Below are 20,981 nucleotides of genomic sequence, written 5' to 3'. Positions count from 1 at the left end.
ACTCATTAAATAAACCTTGTGAGATTACATTTGTCAATGTACCTGTATCCATACAGTGTGCATATCTAAATCAGCTATCCTGGCATTTATTAAGACCTGTGCAGACTCCCTCCTCTTCTCTTCCAAATTTTCCACATTTTCGTGACACAAGTCCTCCTTGATATCTGCTTCTTTGTCAACCCTCAGAAAATAATTAGGAATTAATTTTATACCCCATCCCCTTCCTCGGTCTGCAAATGGGGGTCTATCATGACCTGTTTTGATTTTCCTTATTATTCAGAGGGTAATCTCTTCATTCTGTGCGACATCTTCTATATGCACTGTGAGGTCTTGACTCCATCAGTTTATATCTTTTGATGCAGGTGAATTAAATTCTCTTTGTCAGTGACCTCCATCCAGTACATAATTGTTGTTGTTCTGGTTGTAGCTACCAGCAGGAGGACTGGCTTGCCGTCCACCACCTGTCGGCCCTTGCCCGTTATTATATTGGTTATTACTGTGTGCTGAGGTTACAGTTCGAATATGTTGTCCAAAGTCCCTCTTTTCGGTATAAAATGGTTCAAATGGCTCTGAGCACTATGGAACTTAACTTCTGAGGTCATCAGTCCCCTAGGACTTAGAACTACTTAAACCTAACTAACCTGAGGACAACACACACATCCATGCCCGAGGCAGGATTCGAACCTGCAACCGTAGCGATCGCGCGGTTCCAGACTGTAGCGCCTAGAACCGCTCGGCCACCCAAGCCGGGTCTTTTCGGTATATATTGATCCGTTATAATTATGGTTGTGGTTTCCTTTAAAATCTCATTTGTGTCCTTGGTTTCCCCAGTTGTGTAATTACTATTACGAGGGTGGTACAGGTGCGCACCATGTTTGTTGCTTCCACTGTTACTACTTCACAAATCACTGTTTCAAGGATGTTCACTGTGCATATTATTTTTCTGGTGTCGCAACTGTCTCTATTCATACATCAGGTCAATCGAATCCACTAAGGAGCCGGCCGAAGTGGCCGTGTGGTTAAAGGCGCTGCAGTCTGGAACCGCAAGACCGCTACGGTCACAGGTTCGAATCCTGCCTCGGGCATGGATGTTTGTGATGTCCTTAGGTTAGTTAGGTTTAACTAGTTCTAAGTTCTAGGGGACTAATGACCTCAGCAGTTGAGTCCCATAGTGCTCAGAGCCATTTGAACCATTTGAATCCATTAAGGATAAAAAAACATTCTTCCCCATTCTCGAGTACTGTGATTAATTTTTCCTCGATATGTGCTGGTAAGCGATTTTTGAGTAGATCACCATGGGAAACTGGATTTGTCCAATACCTTGTTTTGTTTAGGTATTTTTCAAAATACTTTCGTAGTCCCCCATCTTTAATACACTGAATGGTGCTGGGTTAAATACCTCTCGTCTTAGCCTCTGTTGGACTGCTATGGACCAGAATTTGTCTAAGAAGGCATGCTCAAACTGTTCATAAGTATGGTCTGCTTGGCCATATTGGTTGCCCATCATAAAGCATTGCCATGGGTCATCAAAGTTTTGTTTTTGCTCATTTGAAAGTTCCTTAAGTTTTTGTCTCACATGATTTCTAAAATATTTAAATGTCTGATTGTGTTGCTTTGAAGAATCTTCTACTTTTATGTAAAATTATTAAATGTTTGTGTCAGATCATTAAAGTTTTGTGTCAGATCATTAAAGTTTTGTGTTTGTTCATTAAAATTTTGTGTTTGTTCATTCTTAAAACCGTTAAAGTTTTCGTCATCTCTTGGACAAGTTGTATCAATGTTTGGGTATGATTTTGAACACCTACTGGATCATGTCTGATTACATTCGGTTTCGTTTCGTCTGATGCGAAAATTTTAGATCTACTAGAATCTTTACTACAACACCTTTCACTACCCTCATGTGAATGAATGCTTCCTGGTGATATCTGTACATTTTTTTGGTCTACCATAAGCAAAGTCATGTCATTAATCACAACACTCCTATCCTCAATCATGGATGAGCTTAAATAATAATTGCTGTTATCATCTGATTCACCAACATGTTCATGCTCACTATCATTTGTTGTCACGTTAATTGAGGCAGCAATTTGTGTTTGTACTTAAATACTAAATTGTCAACAATGGTTTTGTCCATTTCTGTCCTTATGATTTACTAACAGCAAAATTTTAAAATTAATTTCTTTTTCTAAATTACTCTGCGAAAATTTTCTAAATTATCCTGTGTTATGTTGCGAACATCTACTACGTTTCATTGTTGTCGCATTTTCACTTACTCAAAATTTTCAGTGAAAAACATTTTTAATAAATGGATTATTTTACAACAGTTTAAAGTGCTCCAGTTTTTAGGATGGGAGAGGATGGTACTACTACTACTACTACTACTACTACTACTATTAGGTATGAGTGAGGTGCTACCAAGTGCAGCTATCCAAGCAATTGAGTTAGAATTTTCCAACCTGCTAGATGGGTTTTACAATTTCTTTTCCTGTTAGTTTCTGTACAAATTTTGTTCTTAGTCCATGTATATCCTTATTTTGTCATCCTTCGTCTCATTTTCTCGGCAATATTATTCGTTTCATGGAATGATGAAAACAAAAGATATCAATACACTGTAAAATTTTTGCGGTTCTTGTATTTTAATTACGTCAATTGGTTGGTTGGTTTGGGGAAGGAGACCAGACAGCGTGGTCATCGGTCTCATCGGATTAGGGAAGGATTGGGAAGGAAGGCGGCCGTGCCCTTTCAGAGGAACCATCCCGGCATTTGCCTGGAGTGATTTAGGGAAATCACGGAAAACCTAAATCAGGATGGCCGGACGCGGGATTGAACCGTCGTCCTCCCGAATGCAATTACGTCAATTATCGATGTATGATATCATCCTTTCTACAGTCACCGGGTATACTGGTATTTAGGCACTGGCGCCGTAAGGAGGTGCGAATAAAATGGATTTTTTCGAGCTGTGTGGCTGGCAGATACTTGCACTAGCACCAATTCACGGGTCTAAGCTCGCGCCTCCTTGGTCTCTCGCTACGATTACCACATAAACAGTCTTCATTGATTGTTATATTAACTCTTGTTTGAGCAAAGTGATATTTACCTCTCCTCTCCTTTCTTGAAGGAAAGGAGCTGTCCATTGCTGTTATCAAGTATGCAGTATAATTTCATCATAAATAAGGTCGCCATTATATCCACAGGTCGCAGGTTGGCATATACAGGAATCATTCCCAGGATGAATAATTTAGAAATGAAAGAAATTGTCTCCCTTTCCATAAGATATATTCTAAAAACCTTTTGAACAAATAAAGATAGCTGTCCAACATGCACATGACATGTCTACCCAGAATCATGGAAGTGACAGATAGTTGAAGAGTGAAAAAAACTGATATGATGCTTAAGGAAACATTTGAGTAGTAGTGCAAAGCCAGTCCTTTTGTTTGCATAGATTTCATACATTAAGGAGTATGCATACATTCAGGGGCAAATTATCACCCTTCCACTCCCCTTAACCTATCATCATGATAATTGATTTATGACCTCCTGAAGATGGTCAGTCCTCCTGAGAAACTCCCCATCCCAACCCCCCAACCCCTTCCTCGTCCCCCACCCTTCTGGGAAATCCCCAACCCTCCATCCTCCACCTTCCCAATACAAGAACAGTTCTGATATCAAAGTAATTGATTAATTAATTTAATTGCTCAATTAATTAACACCTCTCCCTCTGGAAAATCCCTAAGTATTCCTCTCCTTTCTTCTACTTCCCCTTCCCTTCCCCATCTGGAAATTAGTGGGTAAAAGAGTCTCAATTTGTGTTGAAGAAGAAGGATCTCACAACACGAAATTCAAAGCAATATCAATAACAATATACTGGTGCATATTTCTTATTCGCTGCACAGGGTAGCTATGTGGTCTGAGGCGCCTTGTCATGGGCCATGTGGCTCCCCACATCGGAGGTTTGAGTCCTCCCTCAGGCATGGGTGTGTGTGTTGTCCATAGCGTAAGTTAGTTTAAGTTAGATTAAGTAGTGTGTAGGCTTAGGAACCGATGACCTAAGTACTTTGGTCCTGCACAAAATTCTTATTCAGTCAATATGTGGGAGACAGGGCTCCCCCATGTGGGTAGAGATCACATCTGCCTCCACTTCCTATGATGAAAAGACTGTAAGCACAAAGGAATGGAATGAAGTGCAGTATATTAACCACCGTTTGGGATTGCCTGGACATGTGTCTGTTGTCCAGGCACTGGGCACTTGCATCTCCACGCCACTGATGTCAGCAGGGCCAGGTACCAGGTGGTGCTCGAAGCCCTGACATCGCCATTCACTGTGTAATCTGCAGCTTAATGTCATGTACACACCAGCTCATGAATCTAGCACCACCGCGTGGAACTACCATGAGACTGAGCATGAACTGGGCAGCTACCCACCGCACTGACTATAAGCAAAGAAAACCCCTGTTGGGTGTCTCACAGTCCGCCTCAGGGAAACCATAGTCGGAGGCCTCACTGTCAACCACTGTATGTGCCAATACGGTTTGAGTGGATGCACGTGTGTCAACCCATGTCAAATGGCTGCTTCCTGCCGAACAAAGCATCAGGTGGTGGCAACCCTTTCATATCTGATACTTGAAAAAGCACACTGCCCTCTGTGAAGTGTGTGTGTGTGAAGTGTTTGTGTGTGAACCAATATGTTCTTCAGTTCTTGAATTCCTGTTGGCTAATACTGAAGCAGAGAAGGTATATAAACCCTGTCCCATTCACTCTAGTCCTCATTCTACTATTTTCCATGGTTGCATTAGTTTCATTGTCAGTTTACCTGTTTTTGTGTTAGTTTGCTTGCAAGATGAATCGTTTTTCAAGTAGCACCAGCAGAAGCACCAGTGCCAATGCCACATGCCCGAGGTTAGGAGAAATATCAAGCAAGCACATATTTAATTTCATAGCACAAGTTCAAATTTCGTACTGTATACTTTCGTAAGAGAAATTTTCATAGTAACACTATATTCAAAGTTCGGTGTTGTAGCATTTGTTCAGATTAAGATGGGATTTCGCACTATATATTTTTGTGAAAAGCTTTTGCAGTATCAAATCACTGTGTGTTGAGATTTTGACGTGTGTTTTAGTTATAAAAGTTTTGTAGTATCAAATCACTGTGTGTTCAGATTTTCAAGTATATTTTTGTAATAAAAGTTTCATTGTATAACACCTCTGTGAGTTCAGATTTAAAAGTTAAAAAAGTGTTGTAGTATCAAATCCTTGTGTGTTTAGATTTTGTAGGTTTCGTAGCATTTGTTCAGATATTGGTGTTAATATTTTCTCTTGTTTTTTCAGCATACATACACTAAATCGTGGATCAGCTGAAAGGTCATTGGCAGCAGCAGCAGTATCAATATTGTCAGTATATATATTTTAGTCATCATAGTACCATGCACATAAATAATATATTGTTAGACATATCCTTTTCAAAGAATTTCATCATATCCATAATGTGATGTTGTGTGAGGCATATTCTTCGTTATTGTTGTAGATAATTTCGAGGAGCAGGAGCAGGGAGGGACAGTGCCTGTGATTCCATCCACTTCACAGCTATGGTGTAAGTACATGTTCATACACCAAATTGTTTCTTAAAATGTGTGTGTATGTACTTTTTTTATTGAATCAATATACTGCTGTTGTAGGTGATTTTGAAGAACTTGGTCAATTGCTCCATGGTGGTTCAGATGATGAGATGCCTGAGTGGGTGGAGAAGATGGAGAGGGAGCTGCATTGCCATGATAACATGCTGGATGACTGGAGGAATATTGAAAGGAACCAAAGTGAGATAGGTAATTTATACATGTACTCACTCTGCTTACAATCAACTAGTGTCCTTTCTTTCCTTGTAGCAGCAGGCAATGTCTGGAATGTTGTACTTACTTCTCATTATTCTTTCCTACAGCACCACTGTCAATGCAGTACACAGTGGAGCGGGAAATCATGGGTGGTGATGAAATCACCAGTAAGTCACAGTCCTGTGAGGCATGTGTCACGAGCAAGGGCATCTCTAGTCGCCTCCTGGAAGCTACCACCACAGAAGCAGCCGCAGCCGCTTCCCCCATCACCACGCCCACTCCTCAACAGCTCCACTCTGGCATACATGGTCAACCCTCCCTCCACCAACTGGCTCAGCATTGTGCCAACAACCAACTCTGCAGGCTGTGGCTTTTGGAAAGAATAACAAGAAATACATCTAACATTCCAGATATCACTTATTCTTGCAAGGAAAGAAAGAACACTAGTTATTCGTAAGCAGAGTTAGTACATTTATAAATTACCTATCTCGCTCTGGCTCCTTGCAATATACCTCAGGTCTACTGCCATCTCCTCATGACGATTCAACTCCCTCTCCATCTCCTCCATCCACTTAGGCACCTCCTCATCTGAAACACCTAGGATCAATCGACTGAGATCTCCAAAATCACCTACAACAGCAACATATTGATTTAATGAAAAGTATACATCCACAAAACTAAGAAAAAATTGACGAACGAATATGTACTAACACAATAGCTGTTATGTGGATGGCATCACACCCTCTGTCTCTCCCTCCTCCTGCTCCTCGAAATCATCTACAACAAGAGCAAAGGATATGCCGCAGACAACATTATGTCATGTATATGATGAAATTTTTTGAGAAGAATATGTGTAATGGCAACATATTATCTATGTGCATAGTGCTATGATGAAGAAAAAAATATACTTACGATGTTAATGACTGTTGCTGCCTCTCAGCTTCCAGCTGATCTACAATTTTATGTATATATGCTGAAAAAAACAAGTAAAAAATTGCACATCAATATCAAACAAATGCTATGAAATCTGAACAAATGCTACAAACCTACGAAACCCAGATACACAGGGATTTGATATTACAACACATTTTTTAACTTCGAAATCTGAACACACAGTGGTTGGATACTATGAAACTTTTATTACGAAAATATACTTCAAAATCTGAACAGACAGTGATTTGATACTACGAAATTTTTATTACGAGAGTCTACTTTGAAATCTGAACAAACAGTGATTTGATACTGCAAAACTTTTTACAAAAATATACAATATGAAATCCCATCTCATGCTATGATACCTTAATCTGAACAAATGCTACGATACCGAAATCTGAATACAGTGTTACTATGAAAATTTTTCTTATGAAAGTATACGGTACGAAATCCGATTGCATGCTATGAAATTAAATATGTGCTTGCCTGGTAATTCTCCTTGCCTCTGGCGTTTGGCACTGCCATTGGTGCTGCTGGTAGTGCTGCTTGAAAAACGTTTCATCTTGCAAGCAAACTGACACAGAAACAGGAAAACTGATAATGAAACTAACGCAGATGGGGATGATAACAGAACAAGGGGAAGAGTGAAGGGTTAGGGCTTACATACTGCTTCAGCATTAGCCGGTAGGAACACATTATTCTGAGGGGGGATGAAATTCTTTGTTTGCATGTTTTGACACGTTGGTTCACAGACAAAAGTCACTTGACAGAGAATGCATGGTATGGTACTTTCAATGCACTGTAGCTTTGGAACGGCATACTTTGTTAATACGTCACACGCCACAGTCTAACATACTGTGTCACACCCTACGAATGGTATGAATAATCGAAGTTCACACAGTGGTCATTCACAAGCGCTCGTAAAAGTCGATAATGGAAAGCCCACTAGCGATATCACCACAGCAAAAATAGTTTTGAAGCTGGAAATATGTTTCTGTTGGAAACATCAATTCCTAGAATGTTCCACATCTGTTTCCCACTTCAGATGGACCATCCTGTATATTGTGTAGGGATTGTGAGAATAACTTAAGAGATGAAAGGAGAATTCATTATGAAGTAGTACACACTTATTAATGCAAAAAATGTGCGTGTATCCAGCTGTGAAGTGACAAAATTTTCATCTCTTCACGTTTAATGTACAAAGGTTGCCCAGAAAGTAATGCACCACATTTTTTTCTTCAACAATTCTTTATTGAACGTAATGAGAATTACACACACAAAAGAAATGTGTTTTATCTACACAGCCTATTTTTCCACGTAATCTCCATTCCGTTCTATGGCCTTCCTCCAGCGCAAAACAAGGGCATGTATGCCCTGTCTGTACCAATCCTTGTTCTGGTGGCAGAGCCAGTGCTTCACTGTGTTGATCACCTCCTCATTGTCCTCAAAATGTCTTCCAACTGCTGAGTCATAATGCATCTGTCCTCGCAAATGACATCATCAGCTGGCTGCAACATGTCAGGTGTGACAGCCGTGGACGGTGACTAACTGTACTTCTGTCAACAGCAGATCCTCCATAGACTTTGCACAAGTGTTTGTGAATATTCCCCACAGTTCCTTTCTCTGCAGTGAGAAATTCAATGACGGTGCATTGCTTGTGATGTATATTACCTACAGATGCCATTTTGAAACTGTCCTGCAGCTACACTGTCAGAAGTGATGGAAACTTGGCGCTCTCACTCAGGAGATGGTTGGTTGGTTGGTTGGTTTTTGGGGGAAGAGACCAAACAGCCAGGTCATCGGTCTCATCGGATTAGGGAAGGAAGTCGGACGTGCTCTTTCAGAGGAACCATCCCGGCATTTGCCTGGAGCGATTGAGGGAAATCACGGAAAACCTAAATCAGGATGGCCGGACGCGGGATTGAAAAGTCGTCCTCCCGAATGCGAGTCCAGTGTGCTAACTACTGTCACTCAGGAGACTTCAAATAATACATACATAATGTTTCTGCATTCCTGGCATTGTTTTCAGCTGAGAAATAAAGTGTGGTGCATTACTTTCTGGGCAACCCTCATATGTGCATTGTCTACATTAATGGTTACCTGCTTGCCACTTGATAATGGACATACCTCCAATATCAGTTCCACTCTAGAATAAAATAAATAAATAAAAAATAAATAAAAAATAAAACTAAAAGTTTCTTCCAGCTGTTCTATGGTTTCTCCTTCATGTTTTACAGTTGTTGCACCCAAAATGGACAAATTATTTTTATTTTTAATGTAACAGATGGGATTAGGGAATGATGGAGGCATGAAGACAATAAATTTTCCTCACTCCAGACCTGGATGGAATATGACAAGGTTACCTTAAATAGTTCTGCCTGATATGCTGCATAAACGCTCACGGAACTTAACTGTAGTTGTAAATGGCTCCCTCATCACTCAGTGAGACTTGCGTCCTTCCTCAGAAGTAACGACAGCAATCTTCAGTCCATAGAGCTGCACACAATAGAGACGCAAGCACCAACCTGATCCACCAGCCTCCACCAATGAGATGATAACATTCACAAAACAGCCTGGCATGCTCTGAGCCCTCAGAACAGCCAAAATATCTCACAGACAGTGTATAACATATATACTTGCATATGGGGCAACATGTATGACACAGTTCCTCAGCAAAAAATGCCAAAACAGTTCTTTGACAACCTGAAGGTATGGTAATAAGATTCTCTCACTTTTGCTGGTGCAATGGGTAAATGGGTAAATGGGAATAATTAAAAAATGAAGCTCACTTCTGGAGGATAACATGCTACAAGGTGAGGGTACCACACACGTATCATTGTTCACATGGTACTTGGAATTTAACAAGTTCAGAATTCACTTGGGACACTTTGCAACTAGATCAGTGTCAATGTAACTATTTAGGTGCTGGAGCTTTCTCGTTTTGACTGATAATACATACCCAAGATATTCATAGCTCACCTGATTGAATCCATCTGTGCTGCTGCAGATCAGCATTGATTGTTATTATGAAAAGAAAATATTAAAGAAAGTAACTCCAGCTCCTATTTCTGTCTCTGAGTTATACCTCTGGTGAAAAACAGAGTTATCATGCCTCAAGTCATATCAACAAAGTACTAACAGGGTGCCTTTATCAGTATGTTCCAGTATAACATACTGAATGTGAAAACACACCTCCTCTGTATGTTATCACTGTTGGATGAAAGATTATTTTTACACAATTTCTTACAAATTAAAACAGTAATGTGAACACCACAACAATCTCATGCTCATGGTTCCAAGAAAAATAAATCTGAAAAGAAGTGCCAAATGATTATTTATTTGATAATAACTGTCCACACGTTTTTGAACATACCTCAGTTCCCACCATTTAATTGCAGTCTTCAGTTTCCAACATTCAGTATGAACAATCTCCAAGGATTTTTGTCTGTGGTGGAACTTTGCCTTGAACTGAGCCTGATACCCTCAATTCCTACAAACAAAACTAATTCACCCTAAGAAGGGAATGACAGAAATGAAACTATTCGTAATGTGATGGCCAAGTTCCATTGCTACACAGTCCATTTGATTTATGTTTTCCAGTGACCTTAGGTCAGCCAATGTAGCTGCCCAGAATTGCCCTTTCAGTAGTGATATTCCCTCAACTGAAAAACAAACAGACCATTTTGCCTTAATGCTTTATAAGAAAGGGAAGAAGTGCCTCAGGAGTGCAATTGAAAAACTGTTCTATATTCTGAAAACAATGTACACAGTGCAAAGGAAACACAGTACAATATTGCAGAAGTATTGCATAAAACTTTATTTCACTGATACAAAGTTATGCCTCAACTGAGTATATTTTCTGTTTAGGTATTTAAAAGTACAAAAATAGTACAAACATCAACTCCACAGATGTTAGAACCTATGGAATCAACTACATATTCTTATAAACAAGGCCCTACAACCTAGTGTAACATTATAATAAGCCAATAATTTTTTTTATTGTGGCATAACAACCCATATAATTTTTGAATACTTTAGGTAGTCTGTTGTTACATACAGTGCTCAATAACCGAAACATTATTCAGTCTAAAGATAAAAATAAATCCATGTACCATTATTTTTCAATGTTAGAATTTGTTACTCAATATCACAGCTTTGAAAAGGAAGCAGGTGCCACACCTCCATACTTCTCTGTTACCTTTCTAACTATTGCATGAACTGAGTCATAATGCGGAAGTGTGTCACGACGAACTCGCTCTAACCAGGCAGCAAGTTTTGGACGCCCCTCACAAGGATTGTAGCCTGCCATTCCTGGAAACATAGTTATTAAAAAGCTACCACAATCTGCCCACATTGAATTAGAAAATGTATCACTTCAGTATGCTACTATTATAATTTGTATTAAATACAGCTTTAATGTTGAGGAGTTGCATTACAAGTAATGTGTAACACAGAAATTAATCACGAGAGGCAGCATAGACCTTGTCACTTAAGAGGAGGAGGAGATTAGTGTTTAACGTCCCGTCGACAACGAGGTCATTAGAGACGGAGCGCAAGCTCGGGTGAGGGAAGGATGGGGAAGGAAATCGGCTGTGCCCTTTCAAAGGAACCATCCCGGCATTTGCCTGGAGGGATTTAGGGAAATCACGGAAAACCTAAATCAGGATGGCCGGAGACGGGATTGAACCGTCGCCCTCCCGAATGCGAGTCCAGTGTGCTAACCACTGCGCCACCTCGCTCGGTCACTTAAGAGGTATAACAACTCTACACATCTTCCTCTCTTCTCCAAATGAAGTGTTTTTTTGTGAAACTTATACCTGCTGTTATTTTGCATGCTACTGGGTACAACCCTTTATATCTATTTCACTTTATTTGAAATTATTCACAAAAAAGACACATCACAAAGGAATTATCCAAATCAGACAGAAATTGGTAGATGTGATGTACATGTACAGGCAAACAAATGATTACAATTTCAGCAAAAATTGATGATTTATTCAAGAGAGGGAGCAAGTCAATAACATGTTCATAAACCTCTCATCGTTATGCAAGCAGTTACTCAGTTTGATATTGATTGACAGAGTTGTTGGATATGCACCTGAGGTGTATTTTGCCATATTCTGTCCAATTGGCACATTAGATTGTCAAAATTCTGAGCTGTCTGGAAGGCCCTGCCCATAATGCTCCGAACATTCTCAATTGGGGAGAAATCTGGAAACGTTGTTGGCCAATGTAGGGTTTGGGAAGCACTAACGCAAGAAGTAGAAACTCTCACCATGTGCAGGTGGGCATTATCTTGCTGAAATGTAAGCCCAGGATGGTTTGCCATGAAGGGCAACAAAACAGATTGTGGATTATCATCAGTGTTCCGCTGTACTGTGAGGGTGTTGCAGATAATCACAGGGGTCTTGCTATGAAAAGAAATGACACCCCAGACAATCACTCCTGGCTGTTGTACTGTATGGCAAGCAACAGTAAGGTTGGTATCCCACCCCTTTCCGGTGCATCTACAGACATGTTCCTAGCCTGGAATCTAGTTGACTGGAGTAGATTTGTCTTCAGTGATGAGTCCTGCTTCAAAATGAACCCAGATAACCAGCAAAGACATGTCTAGAGGCATCTTGGATAGCAGTGGGATACCAACATGACTGTTGTCCACCATATGGCCTGACAACCAGGAGTGATGGTCTGGGCTGCCATTTCTATTAATAGCGGGACCCCTTTGGTTGTCATCTGTGGCATCCTTACAGCACAGATATATTCTACACTGCATTTTGTTGCCCTTCATGGTAAGTCATCCTAGGCTTACTTTCCAGGGAGATAATGCTGATTTGCACACTGCGAGAGTTTCTACTGCTTGGTTTTGTGATTGCCAAACCCTACCTTGGTCAGCACGGTCACTGGGGCTCTGCCCAGTTGAGAATGTTCAGAGCATTATGGACAGGTCCCTCCAACAAGCTCAGGATTTTGATGATCTAACATGGCAATTGGACATAATTTGGCATGATATCCCTCACGGGGCAGCCAACAACTCTGTCAACCAATGCAAAGTTGAATAACTGCTTGCATAGGGCCAGAGGTGGATCAATACATTATTGACTTGCTCAGTTTGTGAAGCTCTTTCTCTTGAATAAATTATCCACTTTTTCTGAAATTGTAACCATTTGTTTTTGTACATTTACATCACACCTATCGATTTCTGTCTCATTTGAATAATTTTTTCGTGGAGCACCTCCCTCTCCCTCTCTTCCTCCCCCCTCCTTCCCCCCTCGCTATCTTTTCCCCTTCTTAGAGTGTATTACTTCATAACTTACCCATGAAATCTTAAGAAACATTCATTAGTTACGAACTGAAACAGAAACTAAGAAAAATATATGCAATTTGTGGTAGAAAATCTTCAATAACTGCAGTGTGACCCACAGGATTCATTTTCAGGAAACAACAATAAAAGAGAGTAATGGAAGAGGGTGCATTATCTCTAGCGAGTGTTTACAGAAGAGAGCATCAGATTTCCCCCAATTGGCTGAGCCCTCTTGATCCCAGTAGAGTAGGAGTGAGTGACAGAGATCTCTTTTTCATTCCCTTTCTTATAACTACTCATTTTCAACCATTAAACATTTATTTACACATATTATCTATATTCTTTTAACTAAATGTCCAATCTTCACTATTGGTGTTCCATAAGGTAATACTCACTAGGTTGCTCAATCTCACATGCTCCAAGTAGATCAGCAATACTGATTTTGTCTCCAGCCAGATATGGTTTGTTGTTCAGCCAGATCTCTTCTACTTCATTCAATGTTTCTACCATTTCTCGTTCTCGCCTAGCCACTGTTTCAGGATTAGGTGGTGTTCCTTTCATTCCTGGAAGCATAAACTGTTGAGGAAAAAAATTCATTTAGTATAGTTTAAAGACAGGTATTAAGAGACATATATAAGAAGTTATGTATCTAAGCCACAATATGCTAGCTTTTCAAAAGCACTGCTTTTGGCAACAAGAGAATCTGCAGTATAGCAAAACTGCAAGACATACCTAGTTATACACAGTTTTTCCAACAATTCATTTTTGACTGGTGTGGTAATTTCTTGTTACAATTTGTTTCTCCATACATTGTTGCCCTAAAATGTGATACTTTGCAGGATACCATAAAAATTTTCAAGGAGTAGGGTGGGATGTAGATTTTGCACTGTCAAGTATCATGCAAAATACTATGAAACTAGCAATCAAGGTAGAATTCGCATTTGGCTGTCAAACTGTTCACAGAAAATGAAATCATTTCCTTAGTACAGTGGCAATCTTCATGTTGGCTCAACCTTTCTAGTTAACCTCCTCATCCTCATACCTGTCGTTATCACTGCTGCAAAAAAAGGATCAGGCCAACAGTGTTGCCAGATGCTGTTACCAGTTTTGTGCCCACCCTTCTTCTCCTTGATAAGCCCAATATTATCAAGACTGTAGAACACCTGGCTCACATCCATTCCCAATTCTTGTGCCAATATCCGTGCTCCTTGCTGCTCAACATGGTAACAGCAATACTTTACCTTTTGCCTATACACAAACAAGACTTGTGGCAGCCTGCTGAGACTACATTCAATTAAACATGGTAGAATGAATGTAGCAGACTCAAAGGGCATGGTGTACTTTACTTGTGTTCATCCATAAACATCAATGCTTCAATGAAAAGAGAAAATATTGTTTTCTACATCAGAAGAGAAGGAAACAAGTTATATTTCATGAACATAAATTGTCATTTCCAGAAGTCAGCACCTTGTCAATTCCTACTGATTACTACACAGTCTGTCAGAGAATAACGAATTCTGCAACATGTCAAATCTGGAAGAAAAGGAACATCTTAGAACAGTCATATGCTGTTAATCATTTCCACAGGTCAGAGTGAGAGAAGTTATTGGGAGTTTCTCACATGCATCTGCTTTAATGCATGCCTGGACTACACTAAACACAAACAACCCAAGAAGTAGCTTACAAAACACATTTGTTGCATTTAAGTTAGTTTACTGAAATTAAGATATAGAAGAAATGCAAATATGTAATACATTCATTAACATAATAATATATGAACTTCTGTACGGAAACAAATTGCTTTGATATCAAAACTGAGTAAGTAGTTTTTTTAAGTTTATATAATTATTTTTGTTGATATGTACCACGATTTTCTAACTTCATTTTCTAATTTGTTTGATACAGTGGATTTAATCATATGAGATGGACTTACACATCATTAACTCAGAAATCATACTGATAACATATATAATTTTTTTGCATATGCAAATGAAATATGCTCACCTTTTAAGTATCAAAGTAATGTAAGATAACTGGAAAAGATATCATATTAGTCATCGCCTTAAAAGGGTTCACTGGTTTCTTTGGGGTGCTGTAGATATTACAGAACTGGTACCATGTGTTTATATGGCCCTTCACCTCAGATGTGAGTTACGGCAATCATGTGCTGTCTATATACACATGTCAGTTATATGGAATCAGTGCAGTAAGACGGGTTGACGTGACAGAATGGCAGGAGGCGGCTGCCCAATTTGTTGGTGTATCAAGGCTGTCTGTCTAAGATGCCTACAAGTAATAGTGCATGTCCTCAGCCAGGTAACTCAGCATAAGAACAGCGTTCCTAAAAATATCATACGTGACAAGAACTGGAGACGAGTGTCATGCTTTGTCCCCATTAGTTTATGTGTAAATATTGTGAATGGAACTACATGCAACAGACATTTGGGTTGGGTGCATCACAAAAGGCACTTATGAGGTGCGGCTATAAAATTACAGATTCAATGCTTTACAGAGTAAGTATGCATGTACCAAAGATGAAAGATGAATAGCTGTGAAGAGTGAAGCCTTCTCAGTCAAATGCAGCATCTCTGGTGTCTGTAGACAAATCAGTGTGGCCATGGTCTTCGTTTGTTTAAAAGCCGTTATTTTATTACGCCAAAAAAACATTGTTAAGCTTCACATGAAACACGGAAAAACTGTTACTAAAACCCACCTTTCACTAAAAGAAGTGTACGATGAAGACCGTTTGTCATGTAAGCGAGTTTTTTTAGTCATTCAAGGATTTCCAAAATGGCCAAGAAGACATTGACGATGACTCATGCCTGGGACACTCTTCAACATCAGAAATGAATAATGGTATAGAAAAAGTAGGTAATGTGATTTGATCTGAACAATGGTTGAATATCTGATCAATTGCTGAAACTGTAGAAATCAACAAAGAATCTGCAAGAGATTTTACATAACTCGTTTAACACAAGAGAAGTGTTTGTGACACTTTGAATACCATTGAAAATGATCATAATTTCTGAAAAGAGAGAGAACTTATGATCCAGAAAGTAAATACTAATCCATGTACTGAAAGGGTCCAATTTCACCGAGAGTAAGATTTAAAGCAATGATGATTTTTTTTTTATATATATTCATGGAATTGTAAGTCTTCACTGTGTCCCTAAAGGTCAAACTATTGATCTACATTACTACCTTAAGTTTGTTGCTCAACTCCACGAGAAAATAAGAAAAAAATTACCCGAATTGTGGAAGAGCAGGCCATGGATTCTGCATCAAGAAAATGCACAAGCTCACATTGCATCATCTGTTAAGAGGTTTCTAGTGAAGTACAGCATATCAGTGTTAGAATCCCACCTCATTCATGTGGCTTCGCACCATGTGACTTTTATCTATTCCCCAAGGTCAAATCTGTATAAAAGGAACACGATTTCAGCCTGTTGAAGCAGTGAACAATAAATAAATAAATGGCACACTAACATAGGAAGACTTACAGCAGTTTCCATTGATTGAAAATTCAAATGGAGTGTTGTAGGGATAGAGGTGCGGAGTATCTTGAGGGTGACAATAACTATATATATGTTTTTGAAATAAAAAATTTTATAGCAACAGTCAATATATTTTTTTTTCTTTAAATAGCTATAGTCGATTAGGAAATGAGACACTTAAAGTAGTAAAGGAGTTTTGCTATTTGGGGAGCAAGATAATTGATGATGGTCGAAGTAGAGAGGATAAAAAATGTAGATTGGCAATGGCAAGGAAAACGTTTCTGAAGAAGAGAAATTTGTTAACATCAAGCATAGATTTAAGTGCCAGGAAGTCGTTTCTGAAAGTATTTGTATGGAGTGTAGCCATGTATGGAAGTGAAACATGGACGATAAATAGTTTGGACAAGAAGAGAATAGAAGGTTTTGAAATGTGGTGCTACAGAAGAATGCTGAATATAAGATGGGTACATCACATAACTAATGAGGAGGTATACTGAATAGGATTGGGGAGAAGAGAAGCTTGTGGCACAACCTGACTAGAAGAAGGGATCGGTTGGTAGGACATGTTCTGAGGCATCAAGGGATCACCAATTTAGTTGGTTGGTTTTGGGGAAGGAGACCAGACAGCGTGGTCATCGGTCTCATCGGATTAGGGAAGGATGGGGAAGGAAGTCGGCCGTGCCCTTTCAGAGGAACCATCCCGGCATTTGCCTGGAGTGATTTAGGGAAATCACGGAAAACCTAAATCAGGATGGCCGGACGCGGGATTGAACCGTCGTCCTCCCGAATGCGAGTCCAGTGTCACCAATTTAGTATTGGAGGGCAGCGTGGAGGGTAAAAATCATAGAGGGAGACCAAGAGATGAATACATTAAGCAGATGAATACATTAAGCAGATTCAGACGGATGTAGGTTGCAGTAGTCACTGGGAGATGATGAAGCTTGCACAGGATAGAGTAGCATGGAGAGCTGCATCAAACCAGTCTCAGGACTGCAGACCACAACAACAACAACAATAGCAATAGTCCTGTTACTATGTAGCCATACCTCGTTCAGCTTCTAATATTAAACGAGCCAACAATAAAGGAACTGGACAGTAGATGAGTGGGGATATGAAGCGTGGTTAATAACACGTGATTTTGCCCCTTTCAAATAATGCAAGACTCTGAGGGCACCAATGGCCCATTAAGGCATTTAACCCTCTATGTTGGGATGATGTAGTTAAGGCTGGAGATGGTTCTGTGGTGTTTTAGGGGCGTTTTTCAAACCCTGACTACAGCTCACTCATTCAGGTTAGAATGAAAACGAGACAATATGTTTATTTCAACATTTTCGGTGTCCAAGAATTGCCTTTTCTTCTACATCTTCATGATGAATATGCTGTGGATCCTCCTGTCTTCTAAGATGACATCAGCCACATTCACAGGGCTGCAAGCATATGTTCCTGGTTTGACAAACACTTGGGCATATTATCACATCGTGACTGACCTACTAAAACGCCAGATTTCAGTCCTGTAAAAGATATCTGACACTATTTGGAAGAGCCAGTGAAATGTAGCAACCAACACAGTCTAATCATCACAGAGTGGCTGCAGCTGGATAAGGTGTACCTGAGGAAATTTGTTGACACTCTTCCATGCTGAACATGAGCCATTATCAAGACTACAGGCAGTGTTATACAGTATTGGTCTGATGCCTCCTGGAAATCATCAAACTTATTGTCCAATGCACTTACCTTCAAAAATATTATGAGCATATCACTATTTGCCTTTTGAGATGATGTAAATTATGTGCACCTCCTGTCAAACTTAGTTCTTATTGCATGGCACATCTTCCAAGAAGCCAAATCAGTTATACCAAAAATGGCGTAGATCCTACCTGACAGGGTCAGAGGAGCATTATATAATTCTAATCTTAATTTACATAAAACCATGGACATTTATATATTATTCTGATCACTAGGTCTTAATACTGGTGCATGCTGCTATGTGTAACATTCTGATAATTATGTAGCTCCGCAAGAGTAATCAAATATGGTACTAGTGATGGCCTCCTTTCAGCTAAACAGACCTGTGAATAATGTAAATGAATATATTTGTAGATAGCTCTCAAGACCTGTCTGTTGAGACCTTGCCGAGTTTCAATGACAATCAGTTTTGAACACAACTGGAATTACTGCTGTCAGTGACTGTAGGTCCATCTTAATCAATTTCCAAATGAGTTATTAAAAAAAAAGGCAACTTTAGAATCTTGCCTTGTAACATTTCAGCTCTTTCCTTGAGTTTTCAAATAAAATGTGGTTTACTTTATTAATGTTGAGGGTCTTAGTCTTACTCCAGCAGTGGAATGTATTGCACATATAACTGCTTAATGTTTTTGGGTAATCTGTGTCAGAGAGGTTTCTGTTGTGAGTTAATGAGCACTGCACTCTCATTTAAATATACGGCCGAAAGAGTCAGCCTACAGGAATTGTGAAATGAACTCTGTTGACCAGGACTGCGCACCACAAAGGGCACAGATTCACCACAAGATGTAGAAACTCACAGGCGTCTATTGTCTATTGAGGCCTAAGTGCTGTAGTGTGCAGGTGAGACAGACGGAAACCTATGTCATAGGGAAATCCAGTAGAAGGCTTTTGTGGCCAAGGAGACGTAGCAGTGTTAAATATGGTGGACCTACGATCAGCCATAAAGGGAAAAATTTATGAAAACTATTTAATTCTGTAGTGGTGCAAGGAATCAAGCCACAGTAATTTTAATCTGTCATCCTCCATAAAATTTAATGGTGATCCCATCCCAATAAAACTTGAATATTGATCATATCTATAATAGTTTAGGATTTACTGTTACAGTGAAATTAACAAGTTTTTTTAACAAAGAGCTGAATGCTAAAATCTGAATGCTTTGGTCGATCTTAACGACTGACATTTCATACACAAGCACAACATTAAAATGACAAATGTTGTAAATATCAACTCTGTAATTTTATTTGTTTAAAAGATGCAGTAAATTTAAATTATCAGTATTTTCACTTAAGCATCAGATCATCATTACCTCCACACAAAACACATTGAACAATGGCAGCATGCCACCTTATTGAATCATTAGGTAATAGAATATTTGTTGTAAAGTTTAGTACATAATAGTTACTTTTGTTCTTTATTTATCAGCAAGCACATTCGTGCAAGGTTACTGGCCATGACATTCAAAGTTAAGAAGGAAACTGTATTGGTTTTATGTAAATGAATTTAACATTTATTATGTAATGGGTAGTACTGTTACTTTATTTAGAACGTGAAAGTGGTCAAGCTTTGATTATTTAAATATGTTAAAATGTAAAAAAATGTTGAATAAGCTGTAGCCAATCAGATGGACAGCTTCAGGAAAGGGAACTGCCCTAGTCAGTTGAGCGAGGGTATTCGGCACACGAGAAACACGGGCAGAGGGGCAGTGAGGCTGGAGACACCAAAGTGGACAATGCTGGTGGTGGCATGAAAGCAGCCGGTTGGTCTTTAGGTAGCTAGGAAGTGGAACAACTTAGAAAATTTCGCGTTGTGTGGTATCATGGAACTTAGTCTCTGAGTGGTGAGCAGCCACGCGCCTGGTGTGAATTCCAACTTTTCGCATAGTCAAGTAGGCGGAGTGCTGGACTTGTGTTTTGTGATGAGATTGTGAATGATCTAATTGTATCAAATGGATACGCGCTCAAGTGTAACAGTAACTCTAAATACGACCACTTTTGTTTTTAGTTTGATTTCAGAATAAACATTTTTCTAACCATATCACAACTGCATGGCCTACATCATTTATGGGTTGTTCTAAAAGATTTCAGGCTTGCAACCGGTTGTCTTAAATTTCATTGCATGATATTTCGGCTGGACAACTGCCAGCCATCTTCAGGTGAGCTGAACGAGGACCGATGAAGACGTTCTCCGCTCCAGCTTACATAGTGCACTGATAGTACTGCCACACATGCGTTGCAGTCGCGGAGACAGAAGGGCCACACCTCCCAGCGGCAGCGCCCTCACTGGTGGAACTACAATAGGTCATCTGCTGTCAGTATTGTCACTGGCCGCAGCTATTGAAGTCTTCTGGCATCTTCGTCTCGAGCAAATTTCGGAAATGACGGTATTCCATGCGTTATTCAATTGGTAAGCACTGTCACGGTTCATTAGATTTCCCACAATGTGTATTTCAACTGATTCTTTGATAATAGAGTCCCAAAAAGTTGTTGCAGTGGCCAAAATCGAAGTTTTGCCATACTCCATTGAATGTCCGTTACAAATACAATGTTCCGCAACTGCAGACTTACTGGGTTGCAGTAGGCGAATGGAACGTTGATGTTCTGTACAATGCTCTTCCACTGTACGCGTTGTCTGTCTTATATAGGCCATACCACATTGACATGGTATTTTGTAAATTCCCGCCTT

The 20,981-nt window shown here is 39.6% G+C and overlaps 1 protein-coding gene and 1 long non-coding RNA gene across 15 annotated transcripts in view; one reads left to right on the top strand and one right to left on the bottom strand.

Moving 5' to 3' along the window:
• Nucleotides 1-20,981, bottom strand: part of LOC126250272 (glutathione S-transferase theta-1-like) — a 320,818-nt gene that overhangs the window by 206,829 nt on the left and 93,008 nt on the right. Inside the window, exons 7-8 of one of the 14 annotated variants that reach the window (XM_049951557.1) lie at nt 13,455-13,635; nt 10,550-11,069 (exon numbers count right to left, since the gene is read on the bottom strand). The exons of the other annotated variants lie outside the window; for them this stretch is intronic. Of the exons in view, the coding sequence (XP_049807514.1) occupies nt 10,906-11,069; nt 13,455-13,635 (345 nt within the window). The 3' untranslated portion in view covers nt 10,550-10,905. Of the gene's footprint in view, nt 1-10,549; nt 11,070-13,454; nt 13,636-20,981 lie in introns of those variants that run through there. 14 annotated transcript variants of the gene reach the window in all.
• Nucleotides 5,488-6,732, top strand: LOC126250445 (uncharacterized). The gene is made up of 3 exons (XR_007545687.1): nt 5,488-5,587; nt 5,673-5,819; nt 5,933-6,732. It is a non-coding gene; the product is annotated as an uncharacterized LOC126250445 (long non-coding RNA).

The sequence above is a fragment of the Schistocerca nitens genome, chromosome 1, assembly GCF_023898315.1.
Source record: "Schistocerca nitens isolate TAMUIC-IGC-003100 chromosome 1, iqSchNite1.1, whole genome shotgun sequence".
NCBI lineage: Eukaryota > Metazoa > Arthropoda > Insecta > Orthoptera > Acrididae > Schistocerca > Schistocerca nitens.
This window is presented reverse-complemented; position numbering and strand designations above follow the sequence as displayed.